This window comes from Ambystoma mexicanum, chromosome 4p (assembly GCF_040938575.1).
Source record: "Ambystoma mexicanum isolate Mex_15411 chromosome 4p, UKY_AmexF1_1, whole genome shotgun sequence".
Taxonomy (NCBI): domain Eukaryota; kingdom Metazoa; phylum Chordata; class Amphibia; order Caudata; family Ambystomatidae; genus Ambystoma; species Ambystoma mexicanum.
The window spans coordinates 48410957-48435107 of NC_090927.1; the positions used below are offsets into that span (position 1 = coordinate 48410957).

Consider the following 24151-nt stretch of genomic DNA (forward strand, 5'->3'; position numbering starts at 1 on the left):
AGCGGCGCGGCCTCGCACTCAATGGCCCCACCCGGCTCAGGCGAGCGGTACTAAGGGTTTTTTCAAAAGGGACCCGCACCCTCTCGCCCTAACTGCGTGCGCACGTCTCTGCGTACCAGTTGCCGTAGGTGGGCGGCTCTGTTGAGCGGGCGCGCCGTGCCTCTCCACTGCGACCGGGGCCGTCTCGTGCCAAGGGGACAGTTAGAAAGTTTTAATCACGCATATGGGGTCACCACTGAATGTAAGCGCCCCCCAGAAATGCACCCCCCTTAATAGGAGGCAATGAAGGACACACCCCAGAAGGGAATGAGACCAAGACCAAGTGCGGGTGAGATCAAAAGGGCTTTATCTAAAACCAATATAGGGCATGTAAAGGACTCTGCAAAGCTCTGAGAGCGCTCTGTCTGACAATAGCAAAGACAGGCCTATTTATTTACAGAGCAACGTCATGGGTGACACAAGCTATAGGGGGCACATCATCGTGGGGATTGGGTGGCGATGTCTAGGGGGCAAACATTGTAGATCGTTGCTCCTTCAGGATTGGTGGACTTTGGTGCAGCACCACGTGGGGTGGAAGGTCAGCTGGGCTCATCGGGGTGGAGTGCCGGGCCGGACATGCTTTGTAGTGATGATTGGTAACTAAACTGACATTTGCCCTTGTGGCCACGCATTCACACTCGTTTGTTACACTTCATACTTCCGTCGGATTATAATTCTTGCAAGCTCTGACCTTAGATAAATAGGCAGACAGGGACATTGATATGCAATAGTAAGTGTCCCGACACATCAATTGTAAAGGTACCTTAGGTTCAGGACAGGATGGTCCCATGTGCATGGTCAGGGGCATGGGAGGGGTCACTTGAATACCCTGTCTCGTTAGACACAGTGAGGGATGGTATTACGATCTGTTAGTACAAGGGTGGGCGCCCCCCCGTTTCGAGGGCCATTAGCTGGGGTCGGCGGAGGTACCACTGGTCCGTGGGGGGGCATGTAGGTTGGGTCCAAGAGACAGTGGGATTTAGGACCAGGTAGCTCATACGTCATCGAGTCAGGCTGTGGCGGCCCCTGACATGGGGGAGGTGGATGCTTGAAATGGGTCCAGCAGGGTCGGAAGGGGAGGCGAGGCTGTGCTGTTCGAGCACCAGCTATCTCTAGCAGGTCTGGGCTGGGAGGAGGGAGGAGACGGCCTTGCAGCTTTGTGCGCGGCTCCCTGCACAGAGTCAGTGTGCTGTCCCTTTGATGAGGGGGCAACTATCAACACGTGGAGTCTCTGAACTGGCTTATATACAGTTGCATTAGGAGAAACAATAACTAGGGGCCATACCATTTCAACACATTTTCATATCTACAGTTGACATCCGAACATGAGGTAGCATTTGGCAGGTGTATGTGTAAAAGGAGACAACACATATTATAGTATAATATAATCAATTAGCCAGTCTTTGTACATCTTCATACTATAAACGATATCTGTTGCATATTTACTCATTACCCACTCTTCATCACATTAGCAGAGAACGTTAGTCAACGCGACATATATTACATAAATGTTTTTTTTACATATTACAAGAGTTCTTGGGGGTATGCAGGGGTGTAGGGCGCCACACAGTCTAATCGTTTGGTGCTTGGTACAGGTTCAGGGCATGAAGGTTTTGGACAGGTTTCGGTTACTCCTTAATGTTCCCGTTTATGGCTGGGGCAATGATGTACTGCGGAAGGTTAAAAGCTGCAGTGTTGTTTTTTGTTGTTTGTTCGTGTATGGTTGCTCGTGGGAACGAGTCTTCAGCGGATCTGCCATGCGGCGGAAGGTGGGGGAAGTGTGGGCCTCTGTGCGCGCAGTCGACCGGGGGTCAAGCTGCAGCTTTCAGTGCGCACGTTTACTCTGCCTGGGTTAGATATGAGCGCTTTCAACAAAAATGGAGTTGGCTTAGTACGAAATGGCGTCTCTGTTTTGCCACATAACGTGGCTGTGCAGCCTCACGTGTCGGTCTGCAGCCGCCCTGCCGCCTGGGCCCGGTGGGCTACAGACGAGTCATGAGTCTTCACCTGGGTGGGAGATATAGTGGGAGGGGGGGTCCTATTGACCTGTCCTCCCCTACATCCTTTACAATGGTCCGGGTTGGGGGATGGGATAACGAGAAGGCAAGACAAGGTACAAAACACAATAAAATCAATACAGAGTACCAAAGAGTACGAAGCCGTGATTTTGCAAAATCAGAAGCAGGGATCTGCGTAACCCGGTTTTTATGGGTTGATATGGAAACATACTCCTCCTCTAAAACGTCACATGCTGGAACGGGAATGCATCAGACGCCAAAGTCGCCATGGCAACCTATGTCCGATGCATCGAGGCAATAGAGGACGAATTAAGCGAGATGGTGCCACAAGAGGCGTTGTTAACGCAGCTTTCTTCCTGGCTGCAACCGTCCCGTAACTCAGCAAGTTTTCTTATTCTTTTGCCGTTGGTTAACACGTGACGAGATCCTGACACCGGGGAAACTACTTATCCCAGATTTTTTTAGTTTAAAACTAGGGGGACCAGACAGAAGGAGTAGACTGTTTTAGTGGGGCGCGATGTAGATTTCTTGACTATTTCCTCCGCCAGGTACTGTGGTGCGGCACTGTTGAGGCATTTGTAAGTTACAGAGGCCTTTTTGAGTAGGATTCTGTCATTGATGTACAGCCAATTATTTTGTCTCCTCAGCTCCGAGATATGCTTTTATTAGGAATGCTTAGTGCAGTTCCAAGGGCATTGTTTTGTAAGATGTGGATTTTATTCGTAATGTACTTACTGGCACCTAGGTAGAGGCCATTACAGTAATCCAGCTTTGAAAATATAAAGGCGTTAGCTAGGATGATGCAGCTTTCTTTGGAGAGGAAAGGCCTGCAAGCCCTGATTAGCTTACAAGTGTAGGCTGTTGCGGATGCCATACTATTTATTTATTTATTTATTGCATTTGGTTAAACGCCCAAACCCTCGGGTATCACGGCGTTGGTTACTTACATCAAAGTCATCTTAAGCAGTTCCAACATGGCATTTGCATACATACATTTACATACAAGTTAATCAGTTACAGATATCTTATAGGTTTTAGGTAGTTACAAGCATCTTAGGTAGATCTTAGGCTTCTTAATCTGTTTACATTAGTCATGGGTATCTTAGGCATACCTTAGGCTTTTTTACCAGTTTACATTAGTCATGGGTATCTTAGGCATATCTTAGGCTTCTTAATCAGTTAACATCAATCATGGGCATCTTAGGCATATCTTAGGCTTTTTTACCAGTTTACATTAGTCATGGGTATCTTGGGCATATCTCAGGCTTTTTTACCAGTTTACATTAGTCATGGGTATTTTAGGCATATCTCAGGCTTTTTTACCAGTTTACATTAGTCATGGGTATCTTAGGCATATCTTAGGCTTTTTTACCATTTTACATTAGTCATGGGTATCTTGGGCATATCTCAGGCTTTTTTACCAGTTTACATTAGTCATGGGTATCTTAGGCATATTTTAGGCTTTTTTACCAGCTTACATTAGTCATGGGTATCTTAGGCATACCTTAGGCTTTTTTACCAGTTTACATTAGTCATGGGTATCTTAGGCATACCTTAGGCTTTTTTTACCAGTGTACATTAGTCATGGGTATCTTAGGCATATCTTAGGCTTTTTTACCAGTTTACATTAGTCATGGGTATCTTGGGCATATCTCAGGCTTTTTTACCAGTTTACATTAGTCATGGGTATTTTAGGCATATCTCAGGCTTTTTTACCAGTTTACATTAGTCATGGGTATCTTAGGCATATCTTAGGCTTTTTTACCATTTTACATTAGTCATGGGTATCTTGGGCATATCTCAGGCTTTTTTACCAGTTTACATTAGTCATGGGTATCTTAGGCATATTTTAGGCTTTTTTACCAGCTTACATTAGTCATGGGTATCTTAGGCATACCTTAGGCTTTTTTACCAGTTTACATTAGTCATGGGTATCTTAGGCATACCTTAGGCTTTTTTACCAGTGTACATTAGTCATGGGTATCTTAGGCATATCTTAGGCTTTTTTACCAGTTTACATTAGTCATGGGTCTCTTGGGCATACCTTAGGCTTTTATACCAGTTTACATTAGTCATGGGTATCTTAGGCATATATTAGGCTTTTTTTACCAGTTTACATTAGTCATGGGTCTCTTGGGCATACCTTAGGCTTTTTTACCAGTTTACATTAGTCATGGTTATCTTAGGCATTTTTTACCAGTTTACATTAGTCATGGGTCTCTTGGGCATACCTTAGGCTTTTTTACCAGTGTACATTAGTCATGGGTCTCTTAGGCATACCTTAGGCTTTTTTACCAGTTTACATTAGTCATGGGTATCTTAGGCATATCTCAGGCTTTTTTTACCAGTTTACATTAGTCATGGGCATCTTAGGCATATCTTAGGCTTTTTTACCAGTTTACATTAGTCATAGGCATCTTAGGCATATCTTAGGCTTTTTTACCAGTTTACATTAGTCATGGGTATCTTAGGCATATCTTAGGCTTTTTTACCAGTTTACATTAGTCATGGGTCTCTTGGGCATACCTTAGGCATTTTTACCAGTTTACATTAGTCATGGGTCTCTTAGGCATGCCTTAGGCTTTTTTACCAGTTTACATCAGTCATGGGCATCTTAGGCATATCTTAGGCTTGTTTACCAGTTTACATTAGTCATGGGTATTTTGGGCATACCTCAGGCTTTTTTACCAGTTTAAATTAGCCATGGGCATCTTAGGCATATCTTAGGCTTGTTTACCAGTGTACATTAGTCATGGGTATTTTAGGCATATCTTAGGCTTTTTTACCAGTTTACATTAGTCATGGGCATCGTAGGCATATCTTAGGCTTTTTTACCAGTTTACATTAGTCATGGGTATCTTGGGCATATATTAGGCTTTTTTTACCAGTTTACATTAGTCATGGGTCTCTTGGGCATACCTTAGGCTTTTTTACCAGTTTACATTAGTCATGGTTATCTTAGGCATATCTTAGGCTTTTTTTACCAGTTTACATTAGTCATGGGTCTCTTGGGCATACCTTAGGCTTTTTTACCAGTTTACATTAGTCATGGGTCTCTTAGGCATACCTTAGGCTTTTTTACCAGTTTACATTAGTCATGGGTATCTTAGGCATATCTCAGGCTTTTTTACCAGTTTACATTAGTCATGGGCATCTTAGGCATATCTTAGGCTTTTTTACCAGTTTACATTAGTCATGGGTATCTTAGGCATATCTTAGGCTTTTTTACCAGTTTACATTAGTCATGGGTCTCTTGGGCATACCTTAGGCATTTTTACCAGTTTACATTAGTCATGGGTCTCTTAGGCATGCCTTAGGCTTTTTTACCAGTTTACATCAGTCATGGGCATCTTAGGCATATCTTAGGCTTGTTTACCAGTTTACATTAGTCATGGGTATTTTGGGCATACCTCAGGCTTTTTTACCAGTTTAAATTAGCCATGGGCATCTTAGGCATATCTTAGGCTTGTTTACCAGTTTACATTAGTCATGGGTATCTTGGGCATACCTCAGGCTTTTTTACCAGTTTACATTAGTCATGGGCATCTTAGGCATACTTTAGGCTTTTTTACCAGTTTACATTAGTCATGGGTATCTTAGGCATATATCAGGCTTTTTTACCAGTTTACATTAGTCATGAGCATCTTAGGCATACCTTAGGCTTTTTTACCAGTTTACATTAGTCATGGGCATATTAGGCATATCTTAGGCTTTTTTACCAGTTTACATTAGTCATGGGTATCTTGGGCATATCTTAGGCTTTTGTTACCAGTTTACATTAGTCATGGGTATTTTAGGCATATCTTAGGCTTTTTTTACCAGTTTACATTAGTCATGGGCATCTTACGCATATCTTAGGCTTTTTTACCAGTTTACATTAGTCATGGGCATCGTAGGCATATCTTAGGCTTTTTTACCAGTTTACATTAGTCATGGGTATCTTGGGCATATCTTAGGCTTTTTTTACCAGTTTACATTAGTCATGGGTATCTTAGGCATATCTTAGGCTTTTTTTACCAGTTTACATTAGTCATGGGCATCTTAGGCATATCTTAGGCTTTTTTACCAGTTTACATTAGTCATGGGTATTTTAGGCATATCTTAGGCTTTTTTTTACCAGTTTACATTAGTCATGGGCATCTTAGGCATATCTTAGGCTTTTTTTACCAGTTTACATTAGTCATGGGTATCTTGGGCATATCTTAGGCTTTTTTACCAGTTTACATTAGTCATGGGCATCTTAGGCTTTTTTACCAGTTTACATTAGTCATGGGTATCTTGGGCATATCTTAGGCTTTTTTTTACCAGTTTACATTAGTCATGGGCATCTTAGGCTTTTTTTACCAGTTTACATTAGTCATGGGCATTTTAGGCATATCTTAGGTTTTTTACCAGTTTACATTAGTCATGGGTATCTTGGGCATATCTTAGGCTTTTTTTACCAGTTTACATTAGTCATGGGTATCTTAGGCATATCTTAGGCTTTTTTACCAGTTTACATTAGTCATGGGCATCTTGGGCATATCTCAGGCTTTTTTACCAGTTTACATTAGTCATGGGTATCTTGGGCATACCTTAGGCTTTTTTACCAGTTTACATTAGTCATGGGTATCTTAGGCATATCTTAGGCTTTTTTACCAGTTTACATTAGTCATGGGCATCTTAGGCATACCTTAGGCTTTTTTACCAGTTTACATTAGTCATGGGTATCTTAGGCATATATCAGGCTTTTTTACCAGTTTACATTAGTCATGAGCATTTTAGGCATACCTTAGGCTTTTTTACCAGTTTACATCAGTCATGGGTATCTTAGGCATATCGTAGGCTTTTTTTTACCAGTTTACATTAGTCATGGGTATCTTAGGCATACCTTAGGCTTTTTTTTACCAGTTTATATTAGTCATGGGCATCTTAGGCATATCTTAGGCTTTTTTACCAGTTTACATTAGTCATGGGTCTCTTGGGCAGTGGCGTGGGTGTGACAGGACAAGTGGGAACCTCAGCATAGGGCGAGGAGAAAAAGTGTTAGGCAGTGGGTAATACAGAGTAAGGTAGGCTATGTTGCACATTTTACTATGGATATTTGTTAAATAGCCAGGTTTTAAGTTCTTTCTTGAACTTAGGGAAGGAGGTTTCGTTGCTGAGGTGGGGGGGGGAGCGAGTTCCAGATGCGAGGAGCTGTTATGGGGATGAAGGCTAAGGAGGCAGTGTGGACCCCTGAAGGTTTACCCTTGCATCTGGGATCCCCTTTCACATGGTTAGTTGACCCACAAGCATAACATTTACCGAATGCTTTCTGGAATGGGGGCTTCTGCTGACCTCCCTCTGGTTTGGCACCAAATGTTTCACTAGACTGACATGGTTTCCCAAAAGGCTTACCCTTTTTATGTTTGTGGCCCTCTTTTGGGTGGTTGGATTTAAAATTCTCTTTGTCATCTTTCTTGTGCTGCTTCCCCTCATCCTTCTTGTGAGTGGCCCTGTTGGCAACCCACAAGTCAGCAGCCTTTGCTAGCTTCTTGGGATCAATCTCTTGAGTCAGCCAAGTGCTGTCTCAGCTCAGGAGAGCAAGCATCAAAAATAGATTCCAACAAAAACAGATTTCTTATTCCTTCAAAGGGTATTTACTTTGTAACCTTTAACACATCAGTCTTTTTGAGGGTCCTAAACCTCTTAAGGTACTGGGAAGGAGTGCTGTCTCAGCTCAGGAGAGCAAGCATCAAAAATAGATTCCAACAAAAACAGATTTCTTATTCCTTCAAAGGGTATTTACTTTGTAACCTTTAACACATCAGTCTTTTTGAGGGTCCTAAACCTCTTAAGGTACTGGGAAGGAGGTTTCCCAAATCTGGCTATCAAAGCCAGCTTCACATTCTCATACTCCAATCTTTCAAGTTCCCCCACCTCCATTACAGCATCAGTTGCAACCTGGGAGAGCCTAGTCAAAAGCCAAGGAATCAACTAATTCTCTGTGAGTCCCTGAATCCCATGATTGTATTCAAAAGCACCCAACCAACCCCAAAATAACAAGTTTTTTCATTTTTTATTTTTCATGCTGGGCTGAGTGGGTAACTGCAGGCTGGTGACACGGTTTTTGTGACCCTCCGTGGGCCATAATTGTAAATTTGGTTTCCTGTGCCTCTTTTTTCCCCCATTGCGTGTGTTCCTCCTGACCCCTCTCCCCTTCCGTGGTTTTCCTCGTTGGTCCCCTCCCCCTCCCTCCCGCCTCTCGGCCCTCCCACCACCCTGATTGGCCGCTTTTCTCCTGTTATGAAATAGGTTGCCTCGCAGTTCACCGCGCTCGCCATTTTAATGCTGGGCTGAGCGGGTAACTGCAGGCTGGTGACACGGTTTTTGTGACCCTCTGTGGGACTTAATTGTAAACTGTTTTTCCTGTACCTCTTTTTTTCCCATTGCGTGTGTTCCCCCTGCCCCCTCTCCCCTTCTGTGGTCTTGCTCGTTGGTCCCCTCCATATCTTCCCACCTACCGGCCCTCCCACCACCCCGATTGGCATGCCTAGCCGCCCACCCCCTCATTACCGGCGCTACCAGGGCAGCCCCTGCCCGGCAGCCCCATGGCTAAGGGCCCCTAGGCAAAGAGTGGCTCCCACTGAAGCGGCACCTTTTGTGTCTGCAGATTAGTCCCACCGGCTGCCCTGCATACCCCCACCCCCTCCATCTTGCAGACTCTCAACTCAGGTGTGTTTTTCCCTTGTTTATATATTATGCACTGTATCAATATTTAAAAACTGCATTGTGAAACCTAGGCCTTTCTCCCTCTATTCAGGATTTTCAAAATTAGGTGTGTTTTCTTCTCCTGTCTTAAACTGGGCTTTCGATAGCAATTCTATCCTAGTGTTGCCGTCTTGTCCTACTGCTCTATCGGCTTGCCCCTCACTGTCGTGTCTACCTGCCCCTGCCCTGCGTCCTCTAGTTTACTCCCCCCTCTCCCTTCCACCTCTTCCTCTCCCCTCCTTTTCCATGGTGCTCTCTGTCTCTCCTATCTTTTCTAACTGCTTCTCTATTGATTATCCTGCTCTCCTCCCTAAATCTGGTAGGAAGAAGTTTAAAAAGGACATTCTGGTCTCGAACCCAGGCCTCCCTATCGCTGACACCTATACCAGTGCCTTCTACAGGCAAACTTTCACCAACATCCTCTTTATCGTTCCCTCACCAGATCTATGGACCCTACATATGGTCTCTATGCTCTCTCCTTTCTCTTCTCCCATTAATGGTGGCACCCGGTGGGATGCCCTCCTGGCCTCCTTCCTTTCATCTAAGGTCATCATTAATGTTTACTCGAATAGGACCGTCCTGGTCCAAGGCCCTCAGGCCAACCTTCACCTCTTTGAAAGATGCGTCCTGCGCCTCATCAATTTCCTTTCTTCTCCTGCTGTCCCCTCTCCCCCCTCTGCGGCTTCCGTGCCTCCCCCTGCTGCCTCCTCCTTGGCTACCTTGCCTTCTCCTTCCTTCTCTGCCCCCTCTTGGGCTCCTTCTACACCTCCGCAGGGCGTACCTCTGATCTGTACCCCTCCCCGGAAGTCCTTCAAGGACGGCAACCTTCTCCACATTGCCACTCTTAACTCTCACTCAGCTGTAAAACACTCCTCTGACATCTGCCGCCTTCTGGAAGAACTTGACCTCGATGTCCTCAGTCTCACCGAGACATGGTTCACGGCCAGCTTTGTCACGAGCTTTGACACGCTTCTCCCGGACAGCTACAAGATCCTCTCTGTCCCCAGGTCCAACCGCTCCGGAGGGGGTGTGTAGCCCTGATCTTCCCTGAGTGGATTCCTGCCTCTGTCACTCCTACGCAGGCCTACTCCTCTTTTGAATTCCTTGTCTGCAGGCTCTCTCTCTCCCCTAGCCATTCCCTCACTGTGGCTACTATCTATCGACCACCTGGTCAAATCTCCTTCTTCCTGAGTGGGCGGACCTCTCCTCTTCACTCCTGGCCTCAACCACTCAACTCCTCCTTGTAGACTTCAACATCCACCTGGATGCCTCCTGTCCCCCCTCTCGACTCTTTTGCGACCTCTGCGACTCTCCCTCACTCACTATTCTCCCCTCTGACCCGACTCACTCTGCATGGCATACTCTGGATGTTCTGATCTCCTCAGACCTCCCCCTTTCGGTCCCTCTCTCCACTCCTCTTTCCTGGAGTGATCACTTTCTCCTTTCCTCCCATTTCACCCTCCCTATCCCTCAGGGCAAGCCACTTCCATCACTGCCACCAACCTTCTCAGTCATCAGACCCATGAAGCGCGTATCAGTTGAGGCTTTCACTGCCACCTTCTCTCCCCCCCCTGGCCCCTTTGTCTGACTCTCACCCTGACACAGCCCTCTCCACGCTCCACTCTGCTATATCTGATACTCTTGATATCCTTGCCCCTGCCATGAGAATCCACCTCAAGCCCAAAGCCAAGTGCAACTCCTGGTACGACTCAGACCTCGTCACCCTAAAACGCAAGTGCAGGGTGTCCGAGAGGAAATGGCGTGCTTCATGTACATCCTCTGACAAACTGGCCTGCCGCCTGCTCCAAAGCCAATTCCGGCTCTCTGTCCTCACCAAGAAGAGAGCTCATATCCAAGCCCACGTCTCTGCAGCATCTAACAACTCAGCCGAACTCTTTAAAATCTGCAAGGAACTGGCCAATCCTGCTGCAGTCTCTACCTCTCCTGTCCCTTCCCAGGCCCTCTGCATGGCACTGGCTTCTCACTTCATCTCTAAAACTCAGGACATCCTGTCCTCCCTCTCCTCCTCCCTGTTCCCTCCCCCTACTCCTTGCTCTTCCTCTTGCCCTTCTGCAGCCACCTCTCCTCCCTCCTTCTCTGCCTTTCCCCTGTTCTCAGCAGACAAGGTTTCTAGACAAGTCTGATCTATGAAAGTCTCGTCAAAACAGGTTCACCCCTGTTCCTCCAAAACCATCAAGGACCACATTGACCCCCTGGCTGACTTCTGCAACCACTCCTTCGCCACGGGAGTATTCCCTTCCCCCTGAAGCATTCCCTTGTGCACCCTCTTCTTAAGAAACCCTCTGCTGACCCCTCCTACCCTGCTAACTATCGCCCAATCTCCATCACTCCCTTCCTAGGCAAGCTCCTGGAGTAACTTGCCATCTCCCACCTTAATCTCCACATTGAATCTGTTGGTTGTCTTCATGACAATCAGTCTGGCTTCAGAGCTGCCAGAAGCACGGGAACTGCTCTCCTGAACATCCGTGAAGACCTGCTTTCCAACCTTGACTCCAACACCCACTGCGTCCTCATCTTGCGTGATCTCTATTCTGCCTTTCACACGGTCAACCATGCCATCCTGCTCAACTGCCTCCGTGATAACCTGAGTATCACTGGTCAGGCCCTGGCGTGGCTGACTTCTTTCCTCTCCGACGACCCTCCCAGGTCCAACTTGGGTTCTTCCTCTCCTCTATCTTTTTCTCTACCTGTGGTGTTCGCCAGGGGTCTTACCTCTCTCCGTGGCACTCCTTGCCCAACGCATTGCCGCTCTCTGTCCTAACTTGCAGTGCTATGCGGATGACACCCAGCTAATTTTCAGGCTACCTTCAGCCACCTCTTCTCCTGCCCTAATTTCTGACTGTCTGTCTGCTATCCAGGAATGGTGTGCCGCCAGTGACCTCTGTCTTAATGCCAGTAAGACTGAGATTCTCCTCATCGGCACACCCACTCCCTCCTTTCCTGTAGCTCTCTGGATGGCCTCTTTTGCCCCCTTCCTGCTCCCACCTGCAACCTCGGGTCATCTTCAACTCCACACTCTCCTTCTCTCCTCACATCCCTGACGTCTCTAAGAAGTCACACTACCAGCTGCACCTCTTCAGAGGTATTCTTCCTTTGCTCTCCTTCCCCCAGAAGCTCACTGTCTCCAAAGTTCTGGTTCTCTCTACGCTGGATTACTGCAACAGCCTCTTTCTAAATCTGCCTGCCTCTACTCTCCGCCCCATGCAACTTATCCAGAACAGGACTGTGAGACTTGGCCTTGGCCTCAAGCCCAGGTATCGCATCTCTCCAGGTATGAAATCTCTGCACTGGCTCCCAGAGGCTGCGAGGATTAAGTTCAAAACCCTATGCATTGTCCACAAGGCCTTCTGGGGCACGGGGCCTCAATACTTTTAACTCTCTCTTCCTAAATATCTTCCTTCTCGAGCTCTTCGCTCATCCGCCTCCAACTCCCTCAGGGTCAGTCGCTTCTCCAAGCAACGAGTTGGTGGTAGATCTCTTTCTACAGCTGGGTCCTCCCTCTGGAACAGCCTCCCTGCCTCCCTTAAACTTGAGGAGAACCATCTCCGGTTCCGGAATCACCTCAAAACCTTTCTCTTTGCTTCTGCTTTCTCTCCTCCTCTCTCCTGCTGACCTCCTGGCTGCTACCGGATCGGCACTGGATTACCTGGACACCCTCTGATTCGGCCCAGGTCCCTCCCTCGCCAGTCTCTCACACCTGCACTGCCTGCCTGTCAACCCCCATACTTGGTGACTGTTTCTGAATCTCTACATTCCCCCTACCAGCACTTGACACCCAATGTCTGCACTTACCCTGCACTTGCCACTTGCCGGCCGTTACTTATACTTATTGTTATTATCTATTCCCATGTACTGCTCTGTCCATTGCCCCCATCCCACGCACTTGCGCGATCTGACTCACACCTGGTCTAGTAGGAACGTTGTCGGTCCTCACTCTATTCCCCCTGCCTCGTCACGCCTTGTAACACTTGTGTATAGGTGCGTTATAAATGCAATATCATATATACATACTATCTGCTTCTTTGGGCAGACGAGGCCTCTTGGGACTGGAGGACTCTGGGAAAGAAACATTTTCAAAAGACAATCTTTTCATTTCAAGAGCATGTTGCATTTCCAATTCCCTGAGTTTGATGTCCTGATGTTTGGCTTGAGCTTGCAACCTTTTAAATTCCAATTCAAGTCTAATTTTCTCAAGAGACACATATTCTGGACTCAGTGATATGTTTTTGTATTTGTTTATTATTTATATCGCGTACCGAACCCTGAGGTAACTGGGTGCTGGAAAAAACTTGGGTGTTACATACAAGGGAAAAATATGAGACAATAGTAAATAGGGTGACCAATGGTTCCAGGTAGGTCGGGCTCATGAGACATAAATATGACATAGCATAAGCACAGGTCCCAGTCGACATAGGTTGAGGCAAAAGGGCCTGCTGAGGCAATGGGGCCTGCTGAGGCAAGGGGGGGGCTCCCCTCCTGGGACCCCTCACTCACCTCTGACTCTTCTAAGACATTAGAGTTAGACTCTGAATTATCATCCTCATTTTCTGGACTAGTAGGAGATACGTGCCTACTATCCAACCGTTGATGATCTAACAACCTTGTTATTTATTCTATTTCTTTCCTTTAACAGAGAGATTCCTGATCCTACACACTTCTTCCAGTTCTGCCACTGTTAAAATGATCAGGGCTTCCTGTTTGAAGTTATCCATACTTGGCTTGTTACAATTGCTATCCTAGTGGAGCTTAGCCTCGTGAAGGTCTTAGTTGAACAAAAAGCAAAGCAAATACTCAAAGTAACAACACTACAATAGATCCTCACTGCCTGCCACCAGTGTTAGGCAAGACTGCGTGCAGTACCCTTTGGGAGACTACAGCTACCTTGACCTATTGGCAACAGAAACCCAACCTTTGGTATAGGTCTGTACTACACAGGTTGGTAGTGTGGCTGAGCAGCCAGGCTTATCTCAAGAGGGGTCAATGTGAGCAGTAGTGAAGTTACAGAGATTCACAATGACAATTATTCAAATAAACTCTTACACTCAAGGTTTCTTGATTAAACAATTATTAATTTAACCGTTAGTTATATAAGCCTTCTTCAGAAGGGAGCAAAACATATAACACTTCAAAATACACTTCAAAACGCACTCTGTTTTTATAAATTAGTTAATACCCATTGGGGATGGCACACAGACACTTCCTACACCCGCAGGTGACCTAAATAGCTAGGACACTGTGGACATTGATTTATCAATGGTACATTTACAGCAATACTGAGTTTGGTGTAAGGGTTAGATAGGGGAATAAAACAATGGTTAACAAATTCTTCATAAAACAGTTAAGTACTTTTTGAACCCTCAAATGCAAAGTAAATTAACCATTTCTTGCGGGAAGTGTAAAGACACAACGTCAGAGGTAAGAAGAGTCTCTCAGGGAGCCAGGACAGCCAATGTTAGTTGAGCAAAGTCTAGGGGAGCTGAAGATCTTTGCAGGCAAGAACAAGTCTTGCACAATGTTTTTAGAAAGGTTTGTAGAAATAAGATTCAATTGAAGGGCCACGAGCTGAGAGGCAAAGATGCAAGCAACTCTGCAAGGTTTACCAAGACAAGCCTGAACTGAGAACAAGTAAGGCTACACCCCCTGTGAACTTCTGACCAATGATGGCACCCTCCCTCCTGCAGTACTGCGCTACTGTATAAAATACCAAGACCAATGCGGGTACCCTCCCTCCAGCAGGACTGCGCTACTGTATAAAATACCAAGACCAATGCTGGCATCCTCCCTCCACCAGCAGTTCTGCGCTACTATATAAGATACCAAGACCAATGCTGGCGACACCCTGCAGCAGTACTGCGCTACTGTATAAAATACCAAGACCAATGCGGGCACCCTCCTGTTGTAAAACACTTGAGCTAAGCTTCAGCTAGAAACAAACTAAGTAACAAGGAAAGCAGAATACAAAAAGGGGAAATGGCTGGGCCTAGCACCAAAAATAGCAAAATGGGGAGATACGCATAACCAAAAAGTAATGTAGTGCCTGCAATTCAAGATGACAATACACATTTTAACAAAATATGCACCACATTTTGTTAATTTCCTTCTTTTGCAGCACCTAATATTTTCAAAACCCACACACAGTCAAGCAAGCAACATTTCACCCTGAACATGTTCATTTGTAAATACATTGGGGCTTATTAGGAGTACGGCGGTGCAGTAAAAATCGACGGTAACAGAGTGGTAACTCAGTTACCGCTGCATTACCGCTTCGCTGTACTACAAGTTAGGCAGTGGAGTGGAGGCTTCTCCTCCAGCAAAAAGCCGAAGGTAAATCAGCCACTTAACAACTGAAAAACAGCAAAATCGGTGGAATTACCGCCGGCAGTAATTCCACCGAAATCCCCGCCGCCTACCAATAACCAATAGGGAACATATTAGCAGAGAAATCTCGCCGACATACCTGGATGTATTTTCCTTATTTGCATATTCTTTACACAGGTGAACTGGCCTTGCACAGCACCCTAGTCAAGGATTACCTCAGCCATCTCCGATGTTTCATGTGTGCATCGTTTCTGTTAGAAATGACAATGTTCAATAAGTTAAAGAATAGCCGCCTAGTGAGGCCTTACTGTATATCCATTTGAAGTACAATTGTTCTCAACTTTGGTGAAATGGCATTGCTGATCAAACATCTTATTGTACATACTGCAAGCTCCAGCACACAGTGATTTAGACCCGCTGAAGACTATACTGCACCACACTCTCCGCCTACCACCGCTGTCCTTAGCACAGACAACCCCAAATCACCCACTCCACTCGCCTGATCCTTTCCCTGTACTCGGTCTACTTTCCTTTTTTATTGTTGCATTTACGGTTTACAGAAAACCTTACACAACAAAAATATTACAAAACACTAAAACATGTATCTCTCATAACACTTAAAAAACTTAGAACAATAAATAAAAATTCTAAATTCAAATTTCATGTGCATATCACAACATGGCATCACACAATTTTTAGGTTTTTCTTGGCCAATTCTGTTGTGACAAACTTTAGGACGACATTTAAAGCTAGAATCAGAGAAATGTTAGATCGCCAAATGCATGTACACAAGAGGAGGTTCAAAGACATATTAACCGGTTTTTTTAATCAAAGTAGGATCACACGGTAACCCAATGTCTCAAGGTTACGGTTGAGTCCATGACCCCACAAAGGGCCTCATCACGAGTTTGGCGGTAACCCTTAAATCCGGCGGTAGCACTATTACCGCCGGATTTAAGGGTCCACCAAATCAGGGCTTCGGCGGATTTCTCCCCAGCTCTGAGATGGGGGGGATATCCACCGAAAATTGGTGCTCATACCGCCGGCGGGAAATCCGCCGGCGGTATGAGCGCGAAAATTCCCCATTGAGCCCAATGGGGAACGGGGCATTCCCGAATGGGCTCAGTGGGGAATTCCATTACTGCCAAACCCGTGATCCGGCGCTAATAGTGCCGGGGGGTTTGGCCGTAGGGCAGATAGCGCCAGCGCTATTAGCAGCGGCATTACCGCCCAACTCGTGATGAGGCCCAAAATCTAGTTATAATTAGTAGAATCACAGATAGACAGCAGTTAGTTTCCTTCCAGTGCTTAATCCTCTTGTAGGTGGGAAATTGATTAAGCCTAAAGCGCATATACATCATGCAAATGGTTGCACAAGGAAAGCGTTGAAGTTATAGTGGTATTCATTCTCTCACATGGGGAAAATGGGAATAATCCCCATAGGTTGAGTAGGAAGCAATACAGTCCACAGTTTCAACCCAATCAGCCCTGAATAAGCTCCTCTTAACGATCCCCTGACGCTGCACAAGATCTTCCTGTGTAACCCCAAGAGACCAATTTTTCGGGGATCCATCAATTTCCTGATGGTTGAAAGCTGTTTCCAGATATATCTGGCCTTCAGAGAAACAAGGCAGAACGTGTGTCTTATAACCGCGTTCGGGATAGCCATGGAGAGACCCAGCACCTCCTTCCATAGCTTTCATTGTATAGTATCAGGAGTAGGACCCATGTCGTGGGTAGACAAGTCAAGACAGTACAAGATGATGGGTTCAAATTTAGCCAGATAGTAGCACCTCAGAGGGAGCAAGGAGAATTTACATACTTCGAGCTTCAAAAATCTAAGTTGAACCACTCATTTTTTGACTTATCAAAGAGACTGCTTCTCTAAAGTTCAATGCTAACCCTAGTAGTGAGGTTATAGCCTAGATAGGTGACAGCCTTGATCTGGTCGACGCTTTTTCCGGCCCCATCGCCCAAACGCAAGTCTGAACCTTGAATCCCCTCGAGAAGACCAAGACCTTCGATTTACATGCATTGGGTAGGAGATTATCAGCCACGGTATAGTCGAAGAATAGCTGCATGTTCCTCCTAAGGCCTCGCAGAGTTCTGTCTAACAGGATGCAATCATCCACAAAGCCATCCATTCCAACCTAGTATTACCCAACTTTACAGGAGCAATAGAGGGACCCTGCCACAGTCTCTCCACATCACACGCATACAAGTTCAATAGAATAGGGACCAATGTACAACCCTGCTTTACCCCAATAAATAAATGCATCTCCTGCGATAGGGACCCTTCCTTAGTTACCCATACACGTATGGTGGTATGTGTATGTAACAATGCAAGGAGCTGAACCAGCTTACAAGCTATGTTTATATCGAGCAGTTTGAGCCAGAGCCTAGACCTAATAACTCCATCAAAAGCACTAGACATGTCCAAAGATGCTATAAAGATGGCTTGGAAAGTTCAAAACCGTAAGGTATGCACACAATATATAAAAGGTTATATATATGTGCAGGCACCTTACTATGGCGTGAGCACTTTTCAAGCCATCTTTTATAAACCTGGAAATAATATGTTACATATTTCCAGGTTTATAAAAGGGGAGAGCCCAGGGTCAGCCAGCATGCCCCCACTACCCTGGAAGCTCAGCTCCAGGCTGGTCTCCCCCCAGGCCACATTCTTCGGCCTTAAACATATAAAAAGAAAAAAAACATTACACGTTTACCGGCCTCGAGGGCAGAGCGAGCAAGAGCGTCAGGCTCCAACTTCTAGCATCATGTCCATGAAGTGAATTTGCTACAGAGCATGCGCAGATCATCACTGAGACATCATATGTGAGGTGGCTTTGCTACAGAGCATGCGCAGTTCTTCGCTTCCTGCATCATCTCCTTGAAGTGTCTTTACTAATGAACGTGTGCAAATCATCGCTACCGGCACCATATCTGTGAAGGGACTTTGCTGAAGAGCATGCGCAGATTGTCACTTCGGCTCCGGTTTACGAATATTCTGTGTATACCTTGGTGCATGCGCAGACCCGTGATTTCTAAAATTTCAGTGGAGTTTCATCATTCTTTGCTCCGCGGTCCCATACATGCCTGCCTAGGTTACAAAATCAAAAACCCTGAATGTTTGCCCCGAATACATGTGCGATTTAAATAAAAACAAAGCAACTGTGGGGACATCACGTGATTGTGGGAGCGTGTTCTCACGAGATCTCGGCATAACGTGATCTCGCGAGCCCACGCTCTGCGGGAAAACGTTCTCGCCAGTGTTGATGCAGCGGCAGACCAAGCAGGTCATGCCACAGCGCTGCTCCTGATGAGGAGGCAATAAAAGGAGGTTTTGAGCAGCCTCCAGTCACAGCTTCTAGGGCATAAGTCCACAGCCACAGGAGGCTACAGGGGGGCCCTAGAAGCTTGCAGCGTGCCATCATTGTGCACACCCTTCCCACAGTGAGTTAACTGGAAAGCCATGAAGTTGAACTGAACCGAACTGTGAGTAAATGTTTGTCCCGAGTTAAGGCAGTTTAAGGTCCACCCGTTTGTTTTACAATAAAGACAGTTGGAACCCCTTACAGCATCCTGTCGTCCTTTAAGGCCACAACATAATTGGCGACGAGGATATCAAAATACCCACGGGCCCACCATGCAAGGCGCCACACCGCCCCCTGCCTTTCTCCCTTCACCAGGGACACCAGCAATTCCATGGATGCAGTGGGAGCCCCTTTTCTCCACCTGTCTGGAAGCAGTGGGCGGCACGCGGTATGCCCCCGTCAGGAAGAGGGCGATGCTGTTAAATGCATTGGGGGTTGAAGGGCAGCGCATTTTTGCCAGTTTGAAGGCAATACCTGCGGCCGATGATGACGACGACGACGTCTACAAGGAAGCGACTCGTCGCATTGTGAAGAGGTTCACCAATAAGGAGAACGTTGTACTGCACAGGCTGAGGTTCTACACCCGCAAACAAGAAGGGAGCGAACCCGTGGACGACTACATCACCAGGATGAGGGAGCTGGCTTCTCTTTGTGCCTTTGGCGAAAACGCAGAACAGTCATCTGCGACATGCTCGTCGTTCACACTAACTCTAGGAAAGTGCAGGACAAGTTCATACAAGAAAAGGAGGTCACTCTTGACAAGGCCATCCAAATTGCCAGGGCGGAGGAAGAAACCTCCAGCAGACGCAAAGAGGCGGGAAGTCACCTGCCCGTGCCTGAACTTGCGGCACTACAATGGAGAGGGCGCAGAGACAAGCAGTCCCGCGACGGCCCCAGAGACAAAGGTCCCAGGCAAAAGGAGGCACCCAAATGCTATAGATGCGCCAGCACCAAGCACATGGCGAATGATCGCGACTGCCCCGCCAGGAATAAGGAGTGCTCTAAGTGCGGACGCATTGGTCACGTGGCTCCGGCATGCACGTGGCGGGAGAAAACTGTTTCCCATGTCGATGGTGACTGCGCTCCAAGCGATGATGACGATCTACAGGACAGACCCATGGTCGTCATGGTCAACGCCCCCCATGCCAGGAGGGAAAAGTCCCACTGCACCATTAAGGTTGACGGAATGGAAACGCGCATCATGGCAGACTCGGGATCTGACCTCACTATCCTCCCCATCAACACATACAAGGAGATGATGGGACAAGCAAAAGTAGAGATCAGAACGACCAGGCAAAAACCGATGGTGTTCGGTGGTGCAATTGTCGACCTTTTGGGCTACATCAAAGCCCGGATCGATTTCAAAGGGAGGTCTACCACCACCGAAGTGTATTTCTCACCCAAAGGTCCAGCCGTGCTGGGATGGGACGATCAACACAAACTCAGCATGAAACTAGATCCCAGCACTCCGGAACAGGTACTCATGGTCTCCTCAGGAGCAGCGCAAAATTTCAAGGAGATGTTCCCTAACCTGTTTTCCGAGAACCCAGGGAAGGTGAGAAACTTTGTCCACAAGATTCGCCTGAAACCCAACGCGATCCCGGTGAAACACAAAGTCAGGGCAGTACCTGCCACAGCGAGACCCGCATTGGATGCCCACCTTCGGAAGATGGTCGAAGAAGGAACCATCGAGACCGTGGAATCCTCAGAGTGGCTGAGTCCAGTAGTTTTGGTCAAAAAGAAATCCAGCAACGACCTCAGGATCTGCATCGACCTAAAAAGCCTCAATCTAGAAAGTAATCACGGATAGCTTTCCACTCCCCAGCATCAACGAAATCGTCCTCATGATGAAAGAGGCGGCAATCTTCTCTAAGCTGGACATGCGTGATGCCTATCACCAGATTCCCCTGCACAAATCCTCTCGCCCTCTTACAGCATTCATCACTCCTTTCGGCACCTTCCAATATACCCGCATGCCATTTGGGTTGTCGTCGGCAGCATCCACATTTCAGAGGATGATGAACTCCTTACTTAAAGGACTCACGAATGTTTCCTTCTTTCAAGATGATATCCTTGTGTATGCCAGAGACAACAAGACCCATGACAAGGCACTCAGGACAGCCTTGAGCAGGCTTCAAGAGGAGCGCATTCACCTACGCCATGAAAAATGCGTCTTCGGAGTGCACAAGGTAGAATACCTTGGGTACTGCATCTCAAGTGACGGCGTCAGTCCCAAGAAGAACCTCATGCAGGCCATAACAGAAGCCCCGGCTCCGATGTCCAAAGAGGAGTTACGCTCATTCCTGGGCCTAGCGGAGTACTATGCCAAATTCGTCCCTAGATTCTCCGAGACCACGTCTCCCATGAGGGAGCTTCTGAAGAAGGGGGCAGCCTACTCTTGGGGCCTGGAACAGAGCGAAGCTTTCTGTGAAATCAAAAAGAGAATTCTACACGCGCCGTGCCTGAAACCATACAACCCTGAATGGGACACCTGCATTACCACAGACGCCAGCGCGTATGGCCTGGTGGCCACCTTGACCCAGAAGAAGGGAGACACTGAGAATATTGTGGCATTTGAATCCAAAGCGCTGTCATCATCGGAGAAGAATTACTCCACGGTTGCGAAAGAAATGTTGGCATGCGCATGGGCCGTCGACTACTTCAGATCATACGTATGGGGGACGAGATTCAAGCTGATCACCAACCACAAACCCCTCATTCACATGTTGAGCCCGGGCGGCACCAAGACTGCCACCCCGAGGCTGGCCAGGATCGCTGCAAAGCTTCAAGAATATACATACGAGATAGCCCACATTGCGGGTTGGAAAAACGCACAAGCGGACTGCATGTCCAGACTCCTGAACCAAAGCGCCCCCGGTACCACATTCTTGGAAGATGAGTGTGTCGTAGCCTCCATCAGTGACTTAAGGAACGGCAAGTACATGGACCTGAGTGAGCGCCACTGGCAGGAGGAGTTCGAACAGGACGATGCCCGACGGCACGTTAGTACCTGGGTTCGCGAAGGATGGCCCAACGAGAGAGCGATCCCCGAAGGCCTTCGTCCCTACTGGAAAGTGAACGAGGAAATCACCACCATGAACGGTCTCATCCTCAGAGGCGATCAAATCATCCCGCCCAGCGGAATCCGCAAGGTGATACTGTGCAGAGCACACTCAGGCCACCTGGGATGCAACATGAACAGACGCAGGATACGCGACACCTACTGGTGGCCAGGCATGGACCAGGACATAAGACAAATGGTCGAAAGGTGCCATGAGTGCACCAACAGTGACAAGCACCTAGCCATGAGGCAAGACCCCATGCTGCCCACCGAAGTCCCCAAAGGGGTGTGGCGAAAACTAGGTTTGGATTTCATTGGGCCCCTGGACAACATGCCCCCAGAACACAAATACGGGATAGTCATGGTCGACTACTTCTCCAAATGGGTGGAAGCTGACTTCACCTCAGACATCACCACAAGCACAGTCATTGAAGCACTCACCGCCGTATTCCAGCGGGAAGGTCTACCAGAAGAACTTGTCACAGACAACGGAGTCCAGCTAGTCTCCCGAGAAATGGAGAAATTTCTCAAGCTCAACAACATTCGACAGCGGAGAGCAAGCCTATACCACCCACAGGCCAATGGCCTGGTGGAGCAGGAAAACTGCTTCATCAAAGGGGCGCTACAACTGGCTCATGCCTCGGACCTAGACCCATACAAGACCGTCAAGGAAGCTGTAGCAGCCCACCGCCTCACCCCCAACGCCGTCACAGGTGTCTCGCCATTCCATCTGCTGAGGGGGAGAAGGGCAGCATCCTCACTGGTACCACCCTAGCTCCATCAAGTGAGGGCTGACGAAGACGTGGACATGGATGACGTAGCGTTTCGCATGCAGCGCAACAAAGAAGCCATGAAGACCAAGGGGACTTGCGTCGAGCCGCTCGACACACAGCAGTTAACAGAGGTGACCTGGTGAAAATACGCCTTCCCCACAAAGACACTTCGACTGGTTCCAAATACAGCAGTCCCATAGAAGTCATGGAGAGAGGGTCAAACCACATTTGCACCAGCGACGGAAGGAAATGGAATCTAGAGAGAGTGGCCATGTACCGCAGGTAGGAAGACAGGGAAAAACCACACTGGGATACCGGAGAAGATCAAGACCGCCAGGAGACATTCGAAAACCCTCGCCTCTCAGAAAGAGATGCCTTGGAGCCACACCATGGCAACGAGCTCTCAAGCCCCAACTCTCCAACTACACCTAGGGAGGCACAGCGAAGAACAAGAAAAGGAGAACTGGAATCACCCGCACCTCCTCAAGAGTACTCCAGCAATCCTGCCCCAGATACAGATCTAAGCAGACCTCAGAGAGAGAGAAGGAAGCCCAGCAAGTTTGCGGACTTTGTCATGGAATGACCATCCATCCTTTTCCCAGCAAAGGAGGTGTGTGGGGACATCACGTGATCGCGGGAGCGTGTTCTCGTGAGATCTCGGCATAACGTGATCTCGCGAGCCCACGCTCCGCGGGAAAACGTTCCCGCCAGTGTTGATGCAGCGGCAGACCAAGCAGGTCATGCCACAGCACTGCTCCTGATAAGGAGGCAATAACAGGAGGTTTTGAGCAGGGTCCACAGCCACAGGAGGCTACATGGGGGCCCTAGAAGCTTGCAGCGTGCCATCATTGTGCACACCCTTCCCACAGTGAGTTAACTGGGAAGCCATGAAGTTGAACTGAACCGAACTGTGAGTAAATGTTTGTCCCGAGTTAAGGCAGTTTAAGGTCCACCCGAACTGTGAGTAAATGTTTGTCCCGAGTTAAGGCAGTTTAAGGTCCACCCGTTTGTCTTACAATAAAGACAGTTGGAACCCCTTACAGCATCCTGTCGTCCTTTAAGGGCACAACAGCAACATTATATACACCCAGTATTCGAATAATCTAGGTTTATAAAAGGGGAGCCCAGGATCAGCCAGCATGCCCCCACCGCCCTAGAAGCTGAGCCCCAGGCCGGTCTCCCCCAGCTCACATTCTCCGGCTTTAAACATGTTATTAATAATGTTTAAAAAACATTGCACGTTTACCGGCCTTGAGGACAGAGCACACAAAAGCATCCAACTCCAACAGGGTTACTTCTGACTCTGAGCATGCGCAGATCATCGCTTCCGTCACTATCTGTGAAATGGCTTTGCTACAGAGCATGTGCAGATCATCGCTTCCAGCACCATATGTGTGAAGTGGCTTTGTTACACAGCATGTGCAGATCATCCCTTCCGGCACCATATCTGTGAAGTGGCTTTGTTACACAGCATGTGCAGATCATCGCTTCCGGCACCATATCTGTGAAGTGCCTTTGCTACAGAGCATGTGCAGATCATTACTGTCGGCACCATATCTGTGAAGTGGCTTTGTTACACAGCATGTGCAGATCATCGCTTCCGGCACCATATCTGTGAAGTGCCTTTGCTACAGAGCATGCGCAGATCATTACTGTCGGCACCATATCTGTGAAATGGCTTTGCAACAGAGCATGCGCAGATCATCACTGCGGGCACCATATCTGTGACGTGGCTTTGCTACAGAGCCTGCGTAGATCATCTTTTCTGGCAGCATCTCTGTCAAGTGGCTTTGCTACAGAGCACGCGCAGAT

General features: G+C 47.5%; 1 protein-coding gene across 1 annotated transcript in view; it reads right to left on the reverse strand.

Annotated features, from left to right (window-relative positions):
* Nucleotides 1-23668, reverse strand: part of LOC138452962 (uncharacterized) — a 67819-nt gene extending 44151 nt beyond the window's left edge. Inside the window, exons 1-2 of the mRNA XM_069605332.1 lie at nt 23586-23668; nt 15268-15379 (exon numbers count right to left, since the gene is read on the reverse strand). Coding sequence (XP_069461433.1) covers nt 15268-15292 — 25 coding nt within the window. The 5' untranslated portion in view covers nt 15293-15379; nt 23586-23668. The remainder of the gene's footprint in view (nt 1-15267; nt 15380-23585) is intronic.
* Between the last annotated feature and the right edge of the window lie 483 nt (nt 23669-24151).